At 34.8% G+C, this 14,717-nt stretch overlaps 1 protein-coding gene across 1 annotated transcript; it reads left to right on the top strand.

Annotated features, from left to right (window-relative positions):
- Nucleotides 1-3,489: 3,489 nt before the first annotated feature.
- LOC116118389 (protein CHROMATIN REMODELING 35-like) lies at nt 3,490-10,867 on the top strand. Its single transcript, XM_031404370.1, has 8 exons — nt 3,490-3,649; nt 3,755-3,826; nt 4,458-4,966; nt 5,288-5,503; nt 5,759-5,917; nt 7,449-7,732; nt 9,029-10,507; nt 10,604-10,867. The coding sequence occupies exons 2-8, from the start codon at nt 3,778-3,780 to the stop codon at nt 10,605-10,607; spliced, it is 2,700 nt and encodes an 899-aa protein (XP_031260230.1). The 5' UTR covers nt 3,490-3,649; nt 3,755-3,777; the 3' UTR covers nt 10,608-10,867.
- Nucleotides 10,868-14,717: the final 3,850 nt, after the last annotated feature.

The raw sequence follows: 14,717 nt of genomic DNA, 5'->3' as shown, positions 1-14,717 counted from the left end.
GCATTACTCAAGCTCAAATTTTTAGTTCTTCCCGTGAGTTTTTTTTTAGCTTATTTAAAGTGTTAAAATTTTTTTTAAAAAAAATTCTATTTTATTTCATAAATTTGACCTATATCTATTATTATATATCAAAACTTTTTTTGATAAATTAATGCTTAAAATCTCTTTAAATTTTTTTTTAATCTAAATAACCAAAATAAAAATTCTTCCACTCTCTACTAATGACCTATACTTCAATGAACTCGACTTGAATAAATCGTCTCAAACAGAGCCCTGGACCCTGTTTAATTCGGCATATTTTGCTAAAACTTGTTTAATTGGACATATTTTGCTAGAATAACTTATTTAAAGTTTATAAATATTATTTTAAAACACGTTATTTTGTGTCTTTTTGGGTGATCGGGGGTGTTTAAACTAGGTTACGCACACCTCAATTACTTCTTTGGGGTCCTGAAATTGATAGTTGAGTAAATCCTCTCAATAGTCACATCTATTAACAACCCAGATAAATCGAACTCAAAACTTCTTAAATAATACATTCAAGAGTTTTAGTTAACCGTTGGACCATGGTGGTTTCCCATAAGCCCATTTGAGTTCATTGAAAGTGCCTAAATTTTCAAAAATACCATAAAGCTCCGTTTTATTTTTCTATCCCAACAATTATCAAATTTTTTGTAAAACTCGAACTCTCATAAATTCTATTATAGTAAAACTCTATTTGAATCAACTATAATGAACGACTCTTAATATTCTTAGTTTAAAGTGGGAGATTTCAAGTGGGATTCAATTTTTTTTTTTTTTATCTAAGGTGCTGTAATTGCATATAAATCAACTACTACTGGGTGGCCAAACGGTTAAGTAAGATTTTTGAGCATATTACTCAAGAGATTCTGAATTCGATCCACTTAGGTTGTTAATAGAGATTTTTGTTGACGAGATTTATTCAACTGTCAATTTTAGAACCCCGAAACGACTAGTTAAGGGTCAAAGTTGCATCCAAACCCAACGTCTTTTTGTTTGAGACAAATTGTATAATTAATTACATTAATATTTTTTCTTTTCTTTTCTCTTGTTTAATTAAAAAAGTTTATAAAATAAGTGGGGAGCAGGATGATCCACTCCCTAGATCGGATTATAGTTTAAACATCAAATCGGATTACACTATTACCAAACAATCAAACAAAGCGGCGGCAGGTACGGATTCGTCACTCGTGGGCTCGGCCCCACCTTTCTATTCTTAGCGTGAGTATGACGGTGACGCCACGTTTCACATCTCCATTATTTCCTCTAACATCTTTTTTACCAATCATATTTTGCCAGCTCGTCGGACTTATACTAACTACGATGGGTCGAAGAATCTCCCCGCGATTATTTGTTGAGTCTTGAGACGTTTCCTCCGTCACCATCACTCCAAACTTCCAAAGTAAACACGAGACAAAAAGGGAAATTACAGTGCCACTGACAGACTAAACTGTAGCCACGTTTTGCGGAGGAAGTCCAACCGCGCTTGCCAACTCTTCTGCATTATTTTGGTGGCTAATTATAAGGTGTTCGATTTCGAATACCCTGTAATTTTTTTAAGGAATTGAAATCAAAATTGACGGTTTCTTAAAAAATTTAGAATCAGAATTGAAACTGACAGTTCCGATTCCTAGGTACCCAGAATCAGAACTTGTAACATCGGTTTCGGTTCTGGATTCCTTATAAAATTTATGATCTCCCAAAAGTTTTTAAAATAGCAAAAAAACCCTTAAAAACTTACAAATACCCCCCCACGATACTTGTTAGCAAAAATAAAATTACAAATTATAAATTCAAAATTACAAACTCCATTACTTTATAAAAGTTAGATTTTTAAAAGTCAAACCAACTTACTTAAAATGTTATGAAATATAAACATAAATGTATTCACATTACTTTTTCTACAAAAGTTTTTATTAACCCCCATAATCTTTAATTTTATTTTATATTAGTCTCAATTCCTAGTTTCGGTTCCTAACTATAGAAACCAGAATCAGAACTGCACAGTAACGGTTCCAAAAATTTAGAACTGGAACCTACTTGTTGACGTTGGTTCTGAGTATGAACAGGAACCGAACCCCGGATACCCGCCAATTCAGGTTCTAACCGATTCTTTTAAACACCCCTATGACTAAATACTGTTCTTCCAAGTTCATTTCAATCATAAAATGGAACTATAACAAGAATAATGAAGTGATAGTAATATTAAATGATATGGCATCTTATATGGAAGGCATTAGAACAATGAAGTGTTTGAAATGCTGATGAACCCCATGAAGATAGATAACACTATTGCATCTGCAGATAAAGATAAACACATTGAACAATGAGGTCAAAGGAACTCCGGGAGTTGAATTCTCAATGTGGTTTTACTGTTGATACTAATCAATCTGTTGATTACTTAAATTGCAATGTGATATTAAAAGCGAAGCTTTCTTCATCCTCTATATATATAGGAAGGGGAAAACCTAGTGCACTTCAAAACAATGTTCTGAAAATCAAGTCCCGTTTCACGGTTTGACCAATCAAATAGCCGGTTTAACTGATTGTTTAAAAAGTTTAAATGCTTACAAACACACCCCTGAAAACTTTTCAGTCCTTATAGGTTTGAAATATAGAAAATACACTCCTATGATTAGTTCGAGTTTTGACTTTTTCGGCCAAATTCTGGCTGATTTTGACTGCTAAAGTTTAATCCGACACCACCACCTGAACTACCGTCCTCCACTCTACAAAACCTCTCTAACCTCAGAACTTGGCAACCCTCCGTTCATCGGCCGTGACTTACAAATATCATCGTTTTGGATTGATTTTTTTAGCCAAATTTTAGCCGATTCCGACCTTCAACATTTAATCAAACACTATCACCTAAACCATTGACCTTCATTCTACAAAACCCTTATAACCTCGACACTGGTCATGACTCCCATATTGAGTTGAATTTTTTGACCAAATTCTGACTTATTATGGCATCGAAATTTCAATCCAGGACTACCCCTTGAACCACTGCTCTCCACTCTATAAAAGTCATTTAACTTTGACACTTTGTAGCTTCTCGTTCACTGATGATCAAATTAGGGATTTGGGTGAATAGTAAAATTAAAATTTTGGACCCAAAAAGAGGTCGGTGGATGGGTTGGACCAATCCGACTGACTGGTCCGGTCCTGTTTAGTTTTCAAAACATGTCTTTATAGAATTGCATTATGTTGGGTCGGGGCTTCGAATCCCATATATGAATGGGTAGGATTGCCCATTTACCACATCGGATTAGAAACAAACAAAAAAACCCCAGAGTACGGACTCCGTTCCGCGCGTGAGCTTGACGGCGATACGCTTTTTCAATTTCTTTCTTATTATTTATTAATTTCTCTTTACAACGTGTCAAATATTTTTCGGTAAACTTCGCTTTGCATAATTTGTCCAATTATTTTCTGCCATCTCACCCGAACGCAGTAAAATTGTGATCCACAGGAGAATTTCTCCGCGATACCTTCTAGAGTCCGACTCCACTCTCACTCATCGTCGTCTCGCCTATAACTAAAACGGCAAAAAGAACACGAGACAGTGACGGTCAACATCTCTATGTAGCTGCCATTAACGGAAGAAGAGACGTCGTTTCGCTGAAATGTAAGTCGTCTATTTGACCTAAATTCAATGCCGATAATTTTCTTCTAATTTTTTGTTAGTTTTATGAGGTTTTTAGGGTTTGATTATGTTGTTTTCTTTGTTTAGTTTATTGTTGATTCTTCTCAGCTATGGAGTCTGCAATGATGGTTCTTCCATTAAATTACGCCTCTCCAAACGGTAGGCCTCTTAAGTTATGTTTATAGAATGGTTTGTCGGTTTCATTTGTGACTGTTTGCTTGTACACATTGTTTTTTTCACGGCTTGCATGTAAGTTATTTGGATATTTGTTTTGATTGTTTGCATATCTCTATATGATTGGCTAATTTACGTGCTAGTTGTGAAGCCAAGAAATTGTTAATGTATATGTTTGTATTGTGGTCGAAAGACAAGTTTTAAGAATAATCTAGTTATATGTTCGTGTTCTTTTGTGAAGTGTTGAATTGACTATCAGCCTACGAACTGGTAAGGAAGGGACTAAAGTATTGACCTGTTTATTGCTTCTTCAAAGATGTAAAAGAAATACAATATGTGTTTGGTCTTTCTAGGGTTCATTGGTTTCCTCACTTTGAATTCTGAAAACACCCAATTCTTGACTTTTATGTTTTGACAAAGAAAGCATTTATAATTATCTCAAATTATGTTTTCCTTTTTTTTTTTCTCCTTGGTTTGGTGTAATTTAATGTGTAGTGGTTGCTTTTAAGATTTTTTATTTGTCTAGCATGGTTGATTTTTTATTTATATTTTTCTAATTGTAATGCAGTTGCTCATTTTCTGCTTGATTTGTGTATTATTTCATTTGTTTTGATAGAGTCGTATTCAAAGGGACATAAAAGAATTAAATTATTGAGTGATGCGAACACTTATGGTTGTACTACTTCCTCTGCATCTGTGAAAAATGAAACAGAAGAGAAGAAGGCAAAGGTTTCACAGAATATTGTCGATTATTCTGATCCATTTGCCATCTCAAATTTGCTTGATAACTTAGATTCTGGTAAATTTGGGAGTGTAACAAAAGACATAAAGGACCTCATAGATCGGAAGGTTCGAACATGGGGTGCTCTTTGTGCCAAAAATCCATTACTTTCAAATATATTTGTGAATGCTGAGAACCCAAGTAAGCAGGCTACAAAGTTGGCAAATCAAAAACCTATTCGAAATATCATTGATTTGGAAGATGACACAGAGGCTGTAGCTCATCCATTAGTCGTAGTTCTTTCAGACGATGAAGATGAGGAAGACAAGAGGCCTTATAATCCTTTTCGCGAGGTTGTCTTGACGCAGCCTCCTGCAGGACATTTTTTAACAAAGGACATAATGGTATGTTTCTCTAACAAGTCTAATCTTGGATTTCTTTGGAATCGTAATGCTGACAAGGATATATCACTCAATACTTTGATAATCAACTGTGAGCATTGAATGTAATGGGTAATCACTCTCCAAAAGAGGAGACATGTAAATATCAATGTTTTTTTGTTTTTACCATGCAAAGAAGTGACTGAGATGAGCAGAAAATAATATGTTTGTGTGTTCAATAAGGAGTACTATTCCTTGATATTTAATTGTCAAATTTAGTGTATTTTACTGTTCCGACGTCTTTTATATCATCTCTGAAAGTGCTTGTGTTGTTACCAAATTAAGGTTAGGGGCTATGTTGAGAACACAATTAAGGTTGGGGGCGACACACAGAAGATAAATCAAATGAAAGAAGAAAGTTTAGTTGGTGAAATTGCCATCAACAAAGATCAGGGTGTTTATGTTGGTGTCGAAGAGGATGATGATGATAAGACCAAGGCTGAAGATGATGGTTTGGGGGATATTTGGCAGGAGATGTCAATGGCATTAGAATGTTCTAAGGTACTGTGTTCTTTTTAATTTTATTTATCCTTTATTTATTCATTTCTGTTACGTTCATTTTGCACTAAAAATTTTGATTGTACAAGGACATGTAGGTTATGCTAAATTCTTAAAAATTTATATGTTATTTAATTTTTTAAGTAACCTGTATTGAATAAGATCTTTCCAACTTATAATTCTTTTATTGTCCTAACCATTCACCCATAAGTTCCTAAGTTATTGCAATATTTATCATGATTTTGCTGCTTTTGGTAGGATGTGGTTGAAGATAATTCAGCCAATGAACACATGGAAAAAGATGGAGAGGACTGTGATCATTCATTTATCTTGAAGGATGATCTTGGCTATGTTTGTCGTGTTTGTGGAGTGATTGACCGAGGAATTGAGAGCATAATTGAGGTCCAGTTCAATAAGGTAAGAGTATTGTTGTTTATTCATTATGTTCAATGCACCTCCACCTCTCTTATTTATTTATTTATTATTATTTTTTTTTAATTTTTTGTTAGCAATTATCTATGCAAATATGTATATGGTGATTCTTCCTATAAATGTTGATGTTGAGTCTGGGAAACACTTGATTTTTGTTTGGGTAAGTGCCTTTAGAGGGTTGAGAACATTTTTCATAAGCTATTGCACTTGATTTTGATAATGACACCGAGTTGAGTCAATGCTTTCAAGTGCCTTTTGGCTTAATACATTTGTTAATGCCTAGAAGTGACGGATTGGGTTGGAATTTATCTCACCTATTCTTCTTCTCTATTTTATAGGACTACTTGGGAGACATGACATTTTTACATCCCTTTATTCTCTGCTACCCCAATTATTTACATTTTGTTCTCTGAGCTTTAGCTTGATTTTATTGTAGTCTTTGGGTGCTTGTTAATTTGGAAACTTCTATATTAATATATTAAGAAAAAGCCCGAGTTTTTATTAACCAAGGTAGTTGACTGAATTGTTTTCAATTGAGTTGGTGACTGAGTAAATTTTCTTCTTCTTATATCAAAATGACCGTATTATCTTTGCCTACAATTTTAATAATATTGGAACTTATAGGGGTAAGAGGGTAATAATTCTGATGTTTTTTCATATGTTGGCCACAATAGTGCTTGTGCATTTTTTGTTGGGATATTGTGGCTCGTTTTCCTATTTGTTTCCATGTGAAATTGTATGTCTTTAAAAAATCTATTTGGTAAAGAATACAATTGTAAATAGAAATATAATTTAGGAGTCCTAATAAGAATTGAAATATGAATTTTATTAGAAAAAGAATATCTCATATACTATCTATAAATATAGGGGTTAGAACCAATTCAAGATTATGAGAGAATGTGAGAACACAGGGTATTTGATGTAAGAGTTATTAAACACCATGGGGAGAGTGTCTTAGAAACTGGGATTGTTTCCACTCTAAGTATTGGGTTGAGCGTGGTTAGAAACTAAGATTGTTTCCGCTCTGTTTTATGTACTAGATTTATGGTGTTATGTACTATTATATATTGTGTCATGAAACTATAGTAGATTTCTCTCATCCGTGGATGTAGACGGGTTATGTCGAACCACGTAAATATCGTGTCTCTTTGTGTATTGTGATTTTATTCCTATGTTATTTATCTCGAATGTATGTTTTTCTCTGCGCGATCTCCTAACATTTTTAAATCCCTACACATTGAATGGCCATATGGGCTTATAAAATATATTCCAGAGATAGTGTGAAATGCAAAACTAACTGTTACGATTTTGGGTTACAATAGCTTTAATTTAGAAGTTAGTTTTGTTAAGCATACAACCTGACTAGCATAGAATGACTAAGTTCTTAAGTTCTATTCGATGTTGCATTTGCATCTCATTGGAATTAATTTATGCAAATGATTAGGCTTGATGGCTTGTTTAGTAGTTGTCCTTGCTTGCTGCCTTAGATTTTGATTTTTCTTTTTGTTAAATTTAGGTGAAAAGGAGCACGAGAACGTACATGTATGATCCTTGGAATGGCAAAGGCAGAGATGCAAGCAACATAGATGGAGTTAAGTTGTCTGAAAATGACTTGATGGTGACTGACATTTATGCTCATCCAAGACATATGAAACAAATGAAACCTCATCAAGTAGAAGGATTTAATTTTCTTCGAAGCAATCTGGTGACTGATAATCCTGGTGGCTGCATTTTGGCTCATGCTCCTGGATCTGGAAAGACGTTTATGATAATCAGCTTCATGCAGAGCTTCTTAGCTAAGTANAGGTAGTTGACTGAATTGTTTTCAATTGAGTTGGTGACTGAGTAAATTTTCTTCTTCTTATATCAAAATGACCGTATTATCTTTGCCTACAATTTTAATAATATTGGAACTTATAGGGGTAAGAGGGTAATAAATCTGATGTTTTTTCATATGTTGGCCACAATAGTGCTTGTGCATTTTTTGTTGGGATATTGTGGCTCGTTTTCCTATTTGTTTCCATGTGAAATTGTATGTCTTTAAAAAATCTATTTGGTAAAGAATACAATTGTAAATAGAAATATAATTTAGGAGTCCTAATAAGAATTGAAATATGAATTTTATTAGAAAAAGAATATCTCATATACTATCTATAAATATAGGGGTTAGAACCAATTCAAGATTATGAGAGAATGTGAGAACACAGGGTATTTGATGTAAGAGTTATTAAACACCATGGGGAGAGTGTCTTAGAAACTGGGATTGTTTCCACTCTAAGTATTGGGTTGAGCGTGGTTAGAAACTAAGATTGTTTCCGCTCTGTTTTATGTACTAGATTTATGGTGTTATGTACTATTATATATTGTGTCATGAAACTATAGTAGATTTCTCTCATCCGTGGATGTAGACGGGTTATGTCGAACCACGTAAATATCGTGTCTCTTTGTGTATTGTGATTTTATTCCTATGTTATTTATCTCGAATGTATGTTTTTCTCTGCGCGATCTCCTAACATTTTTAAATCCCTACACATTGAATGGCCATATGGGCTTATAAAATATATTCCAGAGATAGTGTGAAATGCAAAACTAACTGTTACGATTTTGGGTTACAATAGCTTTAATTTAGAAGTTAGTTTTGTTAAGCATACAACCTGACTAGCATAGAATGACTAAGTTCTTAAGTTCTATTCGATGTTGCATTTGCATCTCATTGGAATTAATTTATGCAAATGATTAGGCTTGATGGCTTGTTTAGTAGTTGTCCTTGCTTGCTGCCTTAGATTTTGATTTTTCTTTTTGTTAAATTTAGGTGAAAAGGAGCACGAGAACGTACATGTATGATCCTTGGAATGGCAAAGGCAGAGATGCAAGCAACATAGATGGAGTTAAGTTGTCTGAAAATGACTTGATGGTGACTGACATTTATGCTCATCCAAGACATATGAAACAAATGAAACCTCATCAAGTAGAAGGATTTAATTTTCTTCGAAGCAATCTGGTGACTGATAATCCTGGTGGCTGCATTTTGGCTCATGCTCCTGGATCTGGAAAGACGTTTATGATAATCAGCTTCATGCAGAGCTTCTTAGCTAAGTATCCACAGGCTAGACCACTGGTGGTGCTTCCTAAAGGTATTTTGACAACATGGAAGAAAGAGTTTCAGACATGGCAAATAGAAGATGTTCCACTCTTAGATTTTTATACTGTGAAAGCTGACAGTCGGGCTCAGCAATTGGAGGTGTTGAAAAAGTGGGTGGAGCAGAAGAGTATTCTTTTCTTAGGGTACAAACAGTTCTCTGCTATTGTTTGCGACTCTGAAAACAGTAAGACAGCAGCCACTTGTCAAGAGATACTGCTCAAGCAACCTTCAATTCTGATTTTGGATGAAGGGCACACTCCGAGGAATGAGAATACCGACGTATTGCAATCCCTTGCTAAAGTACAGACACCTCGAAAAGTTGTTCTTTCTGGAACCCTGTACCAGAATCACGTGAAAGAAGTGTTCAATATTTTGAATCTGGTGCGTCCAAAATTTCTGAAACTGGATACCTCAAGGTTTGTGGTAAAGCGCATAATGAGTAGAGTACATATTCCAGGTTTGAGGAAGCAGTTCAAAGCTGGTGCACATGCTGCTTTCTATGAGTTGGTGGAGCATTGTCTTCTGAAGGATGATGATTTCAAAAGGAAAGTCACTGTCATACAAGATCTTCGTGAAATGACCAGCAAGGTCCTACATTATTATAAGGGAGATTTCTTGGATGAGCTACCTGGACTTGTTGATTTCACTGTGGTACTGAATTTGAGTTCCAAACAGAAGATTGAAGTTTCAAAGTTAAAGATGTTGGGTGGGAAGGGTGGCAAGTTCAAGCTTTCTGCTGTTGGGAGTTCTGTACTTCTGCATCCAAAATTAAAGTCCCTTCCTGAGAATAGTGTCCCGGCAGATGATAAGATGGATGAGGTTTTAGAAAAACTAGATGTGAAAGATGGAGTCAAAGCTAAATTTTTTCTTAGCCTGTTAAACTTGTGTGATTCTGCTGGTGAGAGGTTACTTGTCTTTGGTCAGTACCTTCAACCCTTGAAATTTTTAGAGAGATTAGTAGTGAAAATTAAGGGATGGAGTCTAGGGCGAGAAGTCTTTGTGATCTCAGGTGAATCAACTGCTGAGCAGCGAGAGTGGTCTATGGAGCGGTTCAACAATTCTCCTCATTCCAAAGTTTTCTTTGGATCAATTAAGGCTTGTGGAGAGGGAATCTCACTGGTTGGTGCATCCCGCATTATTATTCTCGATGTTCATCTTAATCCATCAGTGACTCGCCAAGCAATAGGCCGTGCATTTCGACCAGGCCAAACAAAGAAAGTGTATGCATATAGATTAGTCTGTGCTGATACCCATGAAGAGAAAGATCATACCACTTGCTTCAAGAAGGAACTGATCTCAAGAATGTGGTTTGAGTGGAATGAATATTGCGGTTACAGAAATTTTGAAATGGAGACAGTTGATGTGTCTGACTGTGGTGATCTCTTCCTGGAGACTCCACTATTAAGGGAAGATGTTAGAGATCTGTACAGAAGGTCAGTACTCAATTTATCCTTAACCCCAGTCAGAGTTCCCTAGTATGATTATCTATCTTCCGCCTTATAACACTCCTTTTTGGTATATTTTTTCAGGTAGATTCCAGCATTTGGAACTGAAGCAGTGAGTAGAATGCCATTTAGAAAATATGTATTCCGTCTACGTTACGAAAGCATTAACTTTTGTGTACAGGACTAGAGAAATAGGAAATGTAAATTTGTTCAGCTCAGAATTATCATTTGGATTTCCTTTCCTTTTCTTTTCACTTTTCTTTCTTCAACCTCCTCTGTGAAGAATGAACATTGCTATCTGAGTATAGAATTGTGGTACTTTCTAATTGAATGCTGGCAGTGTTTTTATGGGCCAGGATTATCTAGCCTCCATGATGGAGTACACTAGCACCATCAGACAAACGAACCGCACCTCTACGGACCTGTCCCTGCAGTGTAAGGGATCAGACAGTTTTGCTCGTCACAGTGCTCATACCACAGGATTTTGTTTGGGACAATGTTACGGTTGACATACGAATCTCACAAATTTTTTAAACTCAATGCGACATTGAATTGATATTATCACGTTAATTTACAATTTTGACTAGATATAAACAACCATTTCTGTTCATCGTACAAGGAACGATCATTCTGTAGGACGGAATGATTATTCCTTGGAGATGGAATGGTGTTCCTAATCCAAGGAACAACTATTTCTCCATTAATAACTGTCATTTTTTCATGAAGGAATGACCTTTTTTAAGTTTTACTTTTTTTAGTTTTAGTCTAAAAGAGTGTTTATCTAAGTTTATAAGCTGGTCAAACTAGCTTATAAGTTCTAAAATTAAGTTGATCTGTTTGTTTATAACTTTTCTGAGCTTAGAAGCAAAAAAAAAAAAAAAATGTTTATAAGCTAGTTTGACCAAGTATATTATTATATTATTCTTATTTAATTTTAAAATTTCATAGTATACCCTTATTAAAATTTCATAATATACCCTTATTTAATATAGTATTATTTTTAGTCATTTTATAATAAAATGTACTTATAAATCATATTTTACTAAATACGTCAACTATTTATTAATTACTTATAAATACTTTAACCAAACATATAATTACTTAAAATTTCAAATACTCACGCGTTACTTATAAATTAATTTTCATCGCATTCTGCTACCGTTGCATTAAAAAAACATGTGAATAATATTACTGGGAAAAAGAAAAAAAAAAAAAAAATTGTCTTAATGGCAAGGGCTGGACTAATGGAAAGTAATAATTATTTGTGTCCCTAAAGAACATCTTTTTTGTCCTTTTTCTCTCTCTCTGTCAGACTCAGTAGGCAGTACCATTCCATTTCCCACCGAGTCCAGAGTCTCTGCAGCTTCCTCTTCCGAAACAAGCAGACCCCGCTTTTGAGTTTCTCTGCATATATCGAAAACGTATACCAAAAACAAATAGCTTTTACGACTTTATTTGATTCTTGAATGATTAACTTGCTTATTGCTCTTGTTTGTGTAGTACGTTATTGAAGGTTGGTTGAGTTTGTTTAGAAATGAAGCCGCCACTGACGGTTTCTCCGCTAGCTTCCGTGTCCGGTACTCTCTTCATCTCTTTTTTTATGTTATCTGGATTTTGTTGATGCAAGTTTTTGTTGCGTACAATGCGTGTGTGTGTGTGAACTTCGTGTTAACCATTTTTGTCGTTAGGAGTTGTTACGTAACGTTGCTGTAAGCGGTGTAAGCTTACTTTTTCCATGATCAAAACATCCGTTACTTAAGTGGCAAAATATATGTACAGTACCGGTAGCGGTCAGGTACTGTAGATACCTGCTTTATTTTGTATTTGTGCTTGTTTTTTATGATATGCATGTTGATGTCTGTTTGATTGGGCACATTGTTTCCATATGCTTCAGTTGCTATTTTTATGTTTTTGTTGCTGTTTCTGATTGTTTGTTCTTTTACAGTAAGTGTCACGGTAGTTTTCAAATATGTTGATGCTTAATCTTCTAATATAATTTATAATTTTGTGATAGAGTCATATTCCAAGGGACACAAAAAGATGAAAAGTCTGGAGATGCAAAAGATTCCAGTTTAACGGCTTCCCCTTTACTACAGAAGATGAAGCGAAAGAGGAGACACAAAGATTTCTCAGAACGTTAACAGTTATTCGGGTCAATTTGCCTTTGCTGGTTTGAAGAATTTAGACTCTGGTTGTTTCGGAAGTGTCACAGAAGACTAAAAGGTCTATGGAGCTGAAGGCTCAGGTATGGGGTCAGCTTTTCAGAAACAATCCTTTGCTCTCGCAAATGTTTGAAAATGCTGAAAAGAACTTAAGCAAACCAGCGTCAAAGTTGAAAATCCAGCAAGCTCGTCCTAATGTCATTGATTTGGAGGTGAGTGTGCGGCTGTTGCTGATGTTCCGTTAGTAGTAATCTTTCAAATGATAAGATGAGGGAGAAAGGAGACCCTCTAATCCTCTTTCTGAGGTTGTCTTGTGCAGCCTTCGATGGACAATATCATACCGAGAACACTGAGGTAAATACTCTTGCAAGTGTAACTCGTAACTCAGAAAAGTTATATGTCTTTAGTGCTTATTAATGGGCACTAGTTCATTGATTTTATTTTACATATTCATTGTTCCAATATCATCTACATTCTGAAAGTGTCTGTGTGATTACCAAATTAGGTTAGGCTATGCGGAGAGAACCATTCAAGTGGAAGAAAGAGTAAGTTTGGCTTTGAAAGTGATATTGAGAATTATAGGAGTCATGTAGAAGAGAAAAGTAACGTTTGAATTTCACTTTATGATTTTAACTTTTAAAGAATTGAATATGAGAATGGAAGTGTGAAAGTATATTTTGTTGTGGCTTGTTGAAGATAAGAAGCACCATTCTTCTGGTTGTAGTTAATATCTTATTGGTCCAATGTCTCTTATTCCCATATGAAGCCTGATTTGGTATTATAAAATTTAGGTTCGGGCTATGGCGAGAAACCATTCAGGTGGAGAAAAAGTAAGTTTGGATGGTAAAAGTGATGCTGAGAAAGAGAAGGTGTTGGTGTAGAAGAGAATAAGGTAACTTTTGTTTTCACTATTTTTTACTTTTTGAAGAGTAACTAGAGAATCGTGAGTGTATATTTATATGTTTGATTGTGCTTGTGATGTGCTTCAGGTTTCGTTAATATATTTATTGATCCAATGTCTATCTAAAACTCTGATCTGTGATTACCAAATTTAGGTTAGTGCTTATGCGGAGAAACAATGCAAATAGAAGATAAATAAGTGTGGATGGTGAAATTGTTGTCGAGAAGATAGGGGTGTTTATGTTGGTGTTGAAGAAGATGATGATAACCAAACAGAGATTGAAGGTGATGATCTAGGGAAATTTGGCAGAAATGTATATGTCATTAGAGCTTTCCAAGGTACTCTGTCTTGTCAGTTTTGATTATGTTTTATCTGTTTCTATTTATGATCATTGCAATTAGAACTTCTTATTTTTGTTTGGTTAAGGATAGTTTGCATAAACTCTTTCATTTTATGCTATTCTGTTGTGCAAATGTCCTGGGAAGTAGGCTTAGAATTTTCTGTAGAGATCTAAGAATCATTATTACTATTGATCATAGACATTATTACTGTTGATGGTTGTTAGTTGAGAGAATTTGGGAGGTATGCAGTCTTCTAGAATTATAATTGTGTGGATATGTAGGTTATGCTATCTTCTTAAATCTACTTATATTGTTTGATTCTTTGACTCATTTATTGAACGATATCTTTCCATTATATATTTTCATTATCCTGACCATCATGCTTAACTTGCGAAGGTGCTGCAATTTTACTGTGATTTTATGCTGCTTCTGGTAGATGCGTCGAAGATAATTCAGGCAAGGGACACAATAGTGAAATGAGAAGACTGTGATCATTCATTCATCCTAAAGGATGACCTTGGCTAGTTTGTCGCATTTGTGGAATTATTGAGAGAGCAATTGACACCATATTGAGGTCCAGTTTAGTAAGGTAAAGTTATTTTTGTTTATCATTTAGCTCTTGTTTAAATTTCCACTTTGATGCCTTATTAGCTTAGTTCCCTGCTGGAAATTATATTCCCTTGGTTTTGATTTTTTGTTTGTTAATAGGTCAAAAGCAGTAGAACTTACGTGTAGATTCACGAAATGCCAAAGGCAAGATTCAAGCAGTACAGCTGGAGTTAAGTTGTCTGAAG

The sequence above is a fragment of the Pistacia vera genome, unplaced genomic scaffold (assembly GCF_008641045.1).
Source record: "Pistacia vera cultivar Batoury unplaced genomic scaffold, PisVer_v2 Contig841, whole genome shotgun sequence".
Classification (NCBI taxonomy): domain Eukaryota; kingdom Viridiplantae; phylum Streptophyta; class Magnoliopsida; order Sapindales; family Anacardiaceae; genus Pistacia; species Pistacia vera.
The sequence above is the reverse complement of the archived record's forward strand: the minus strand, read 5'-3'. Positions and strand labels throughout refer to the sequence as shown.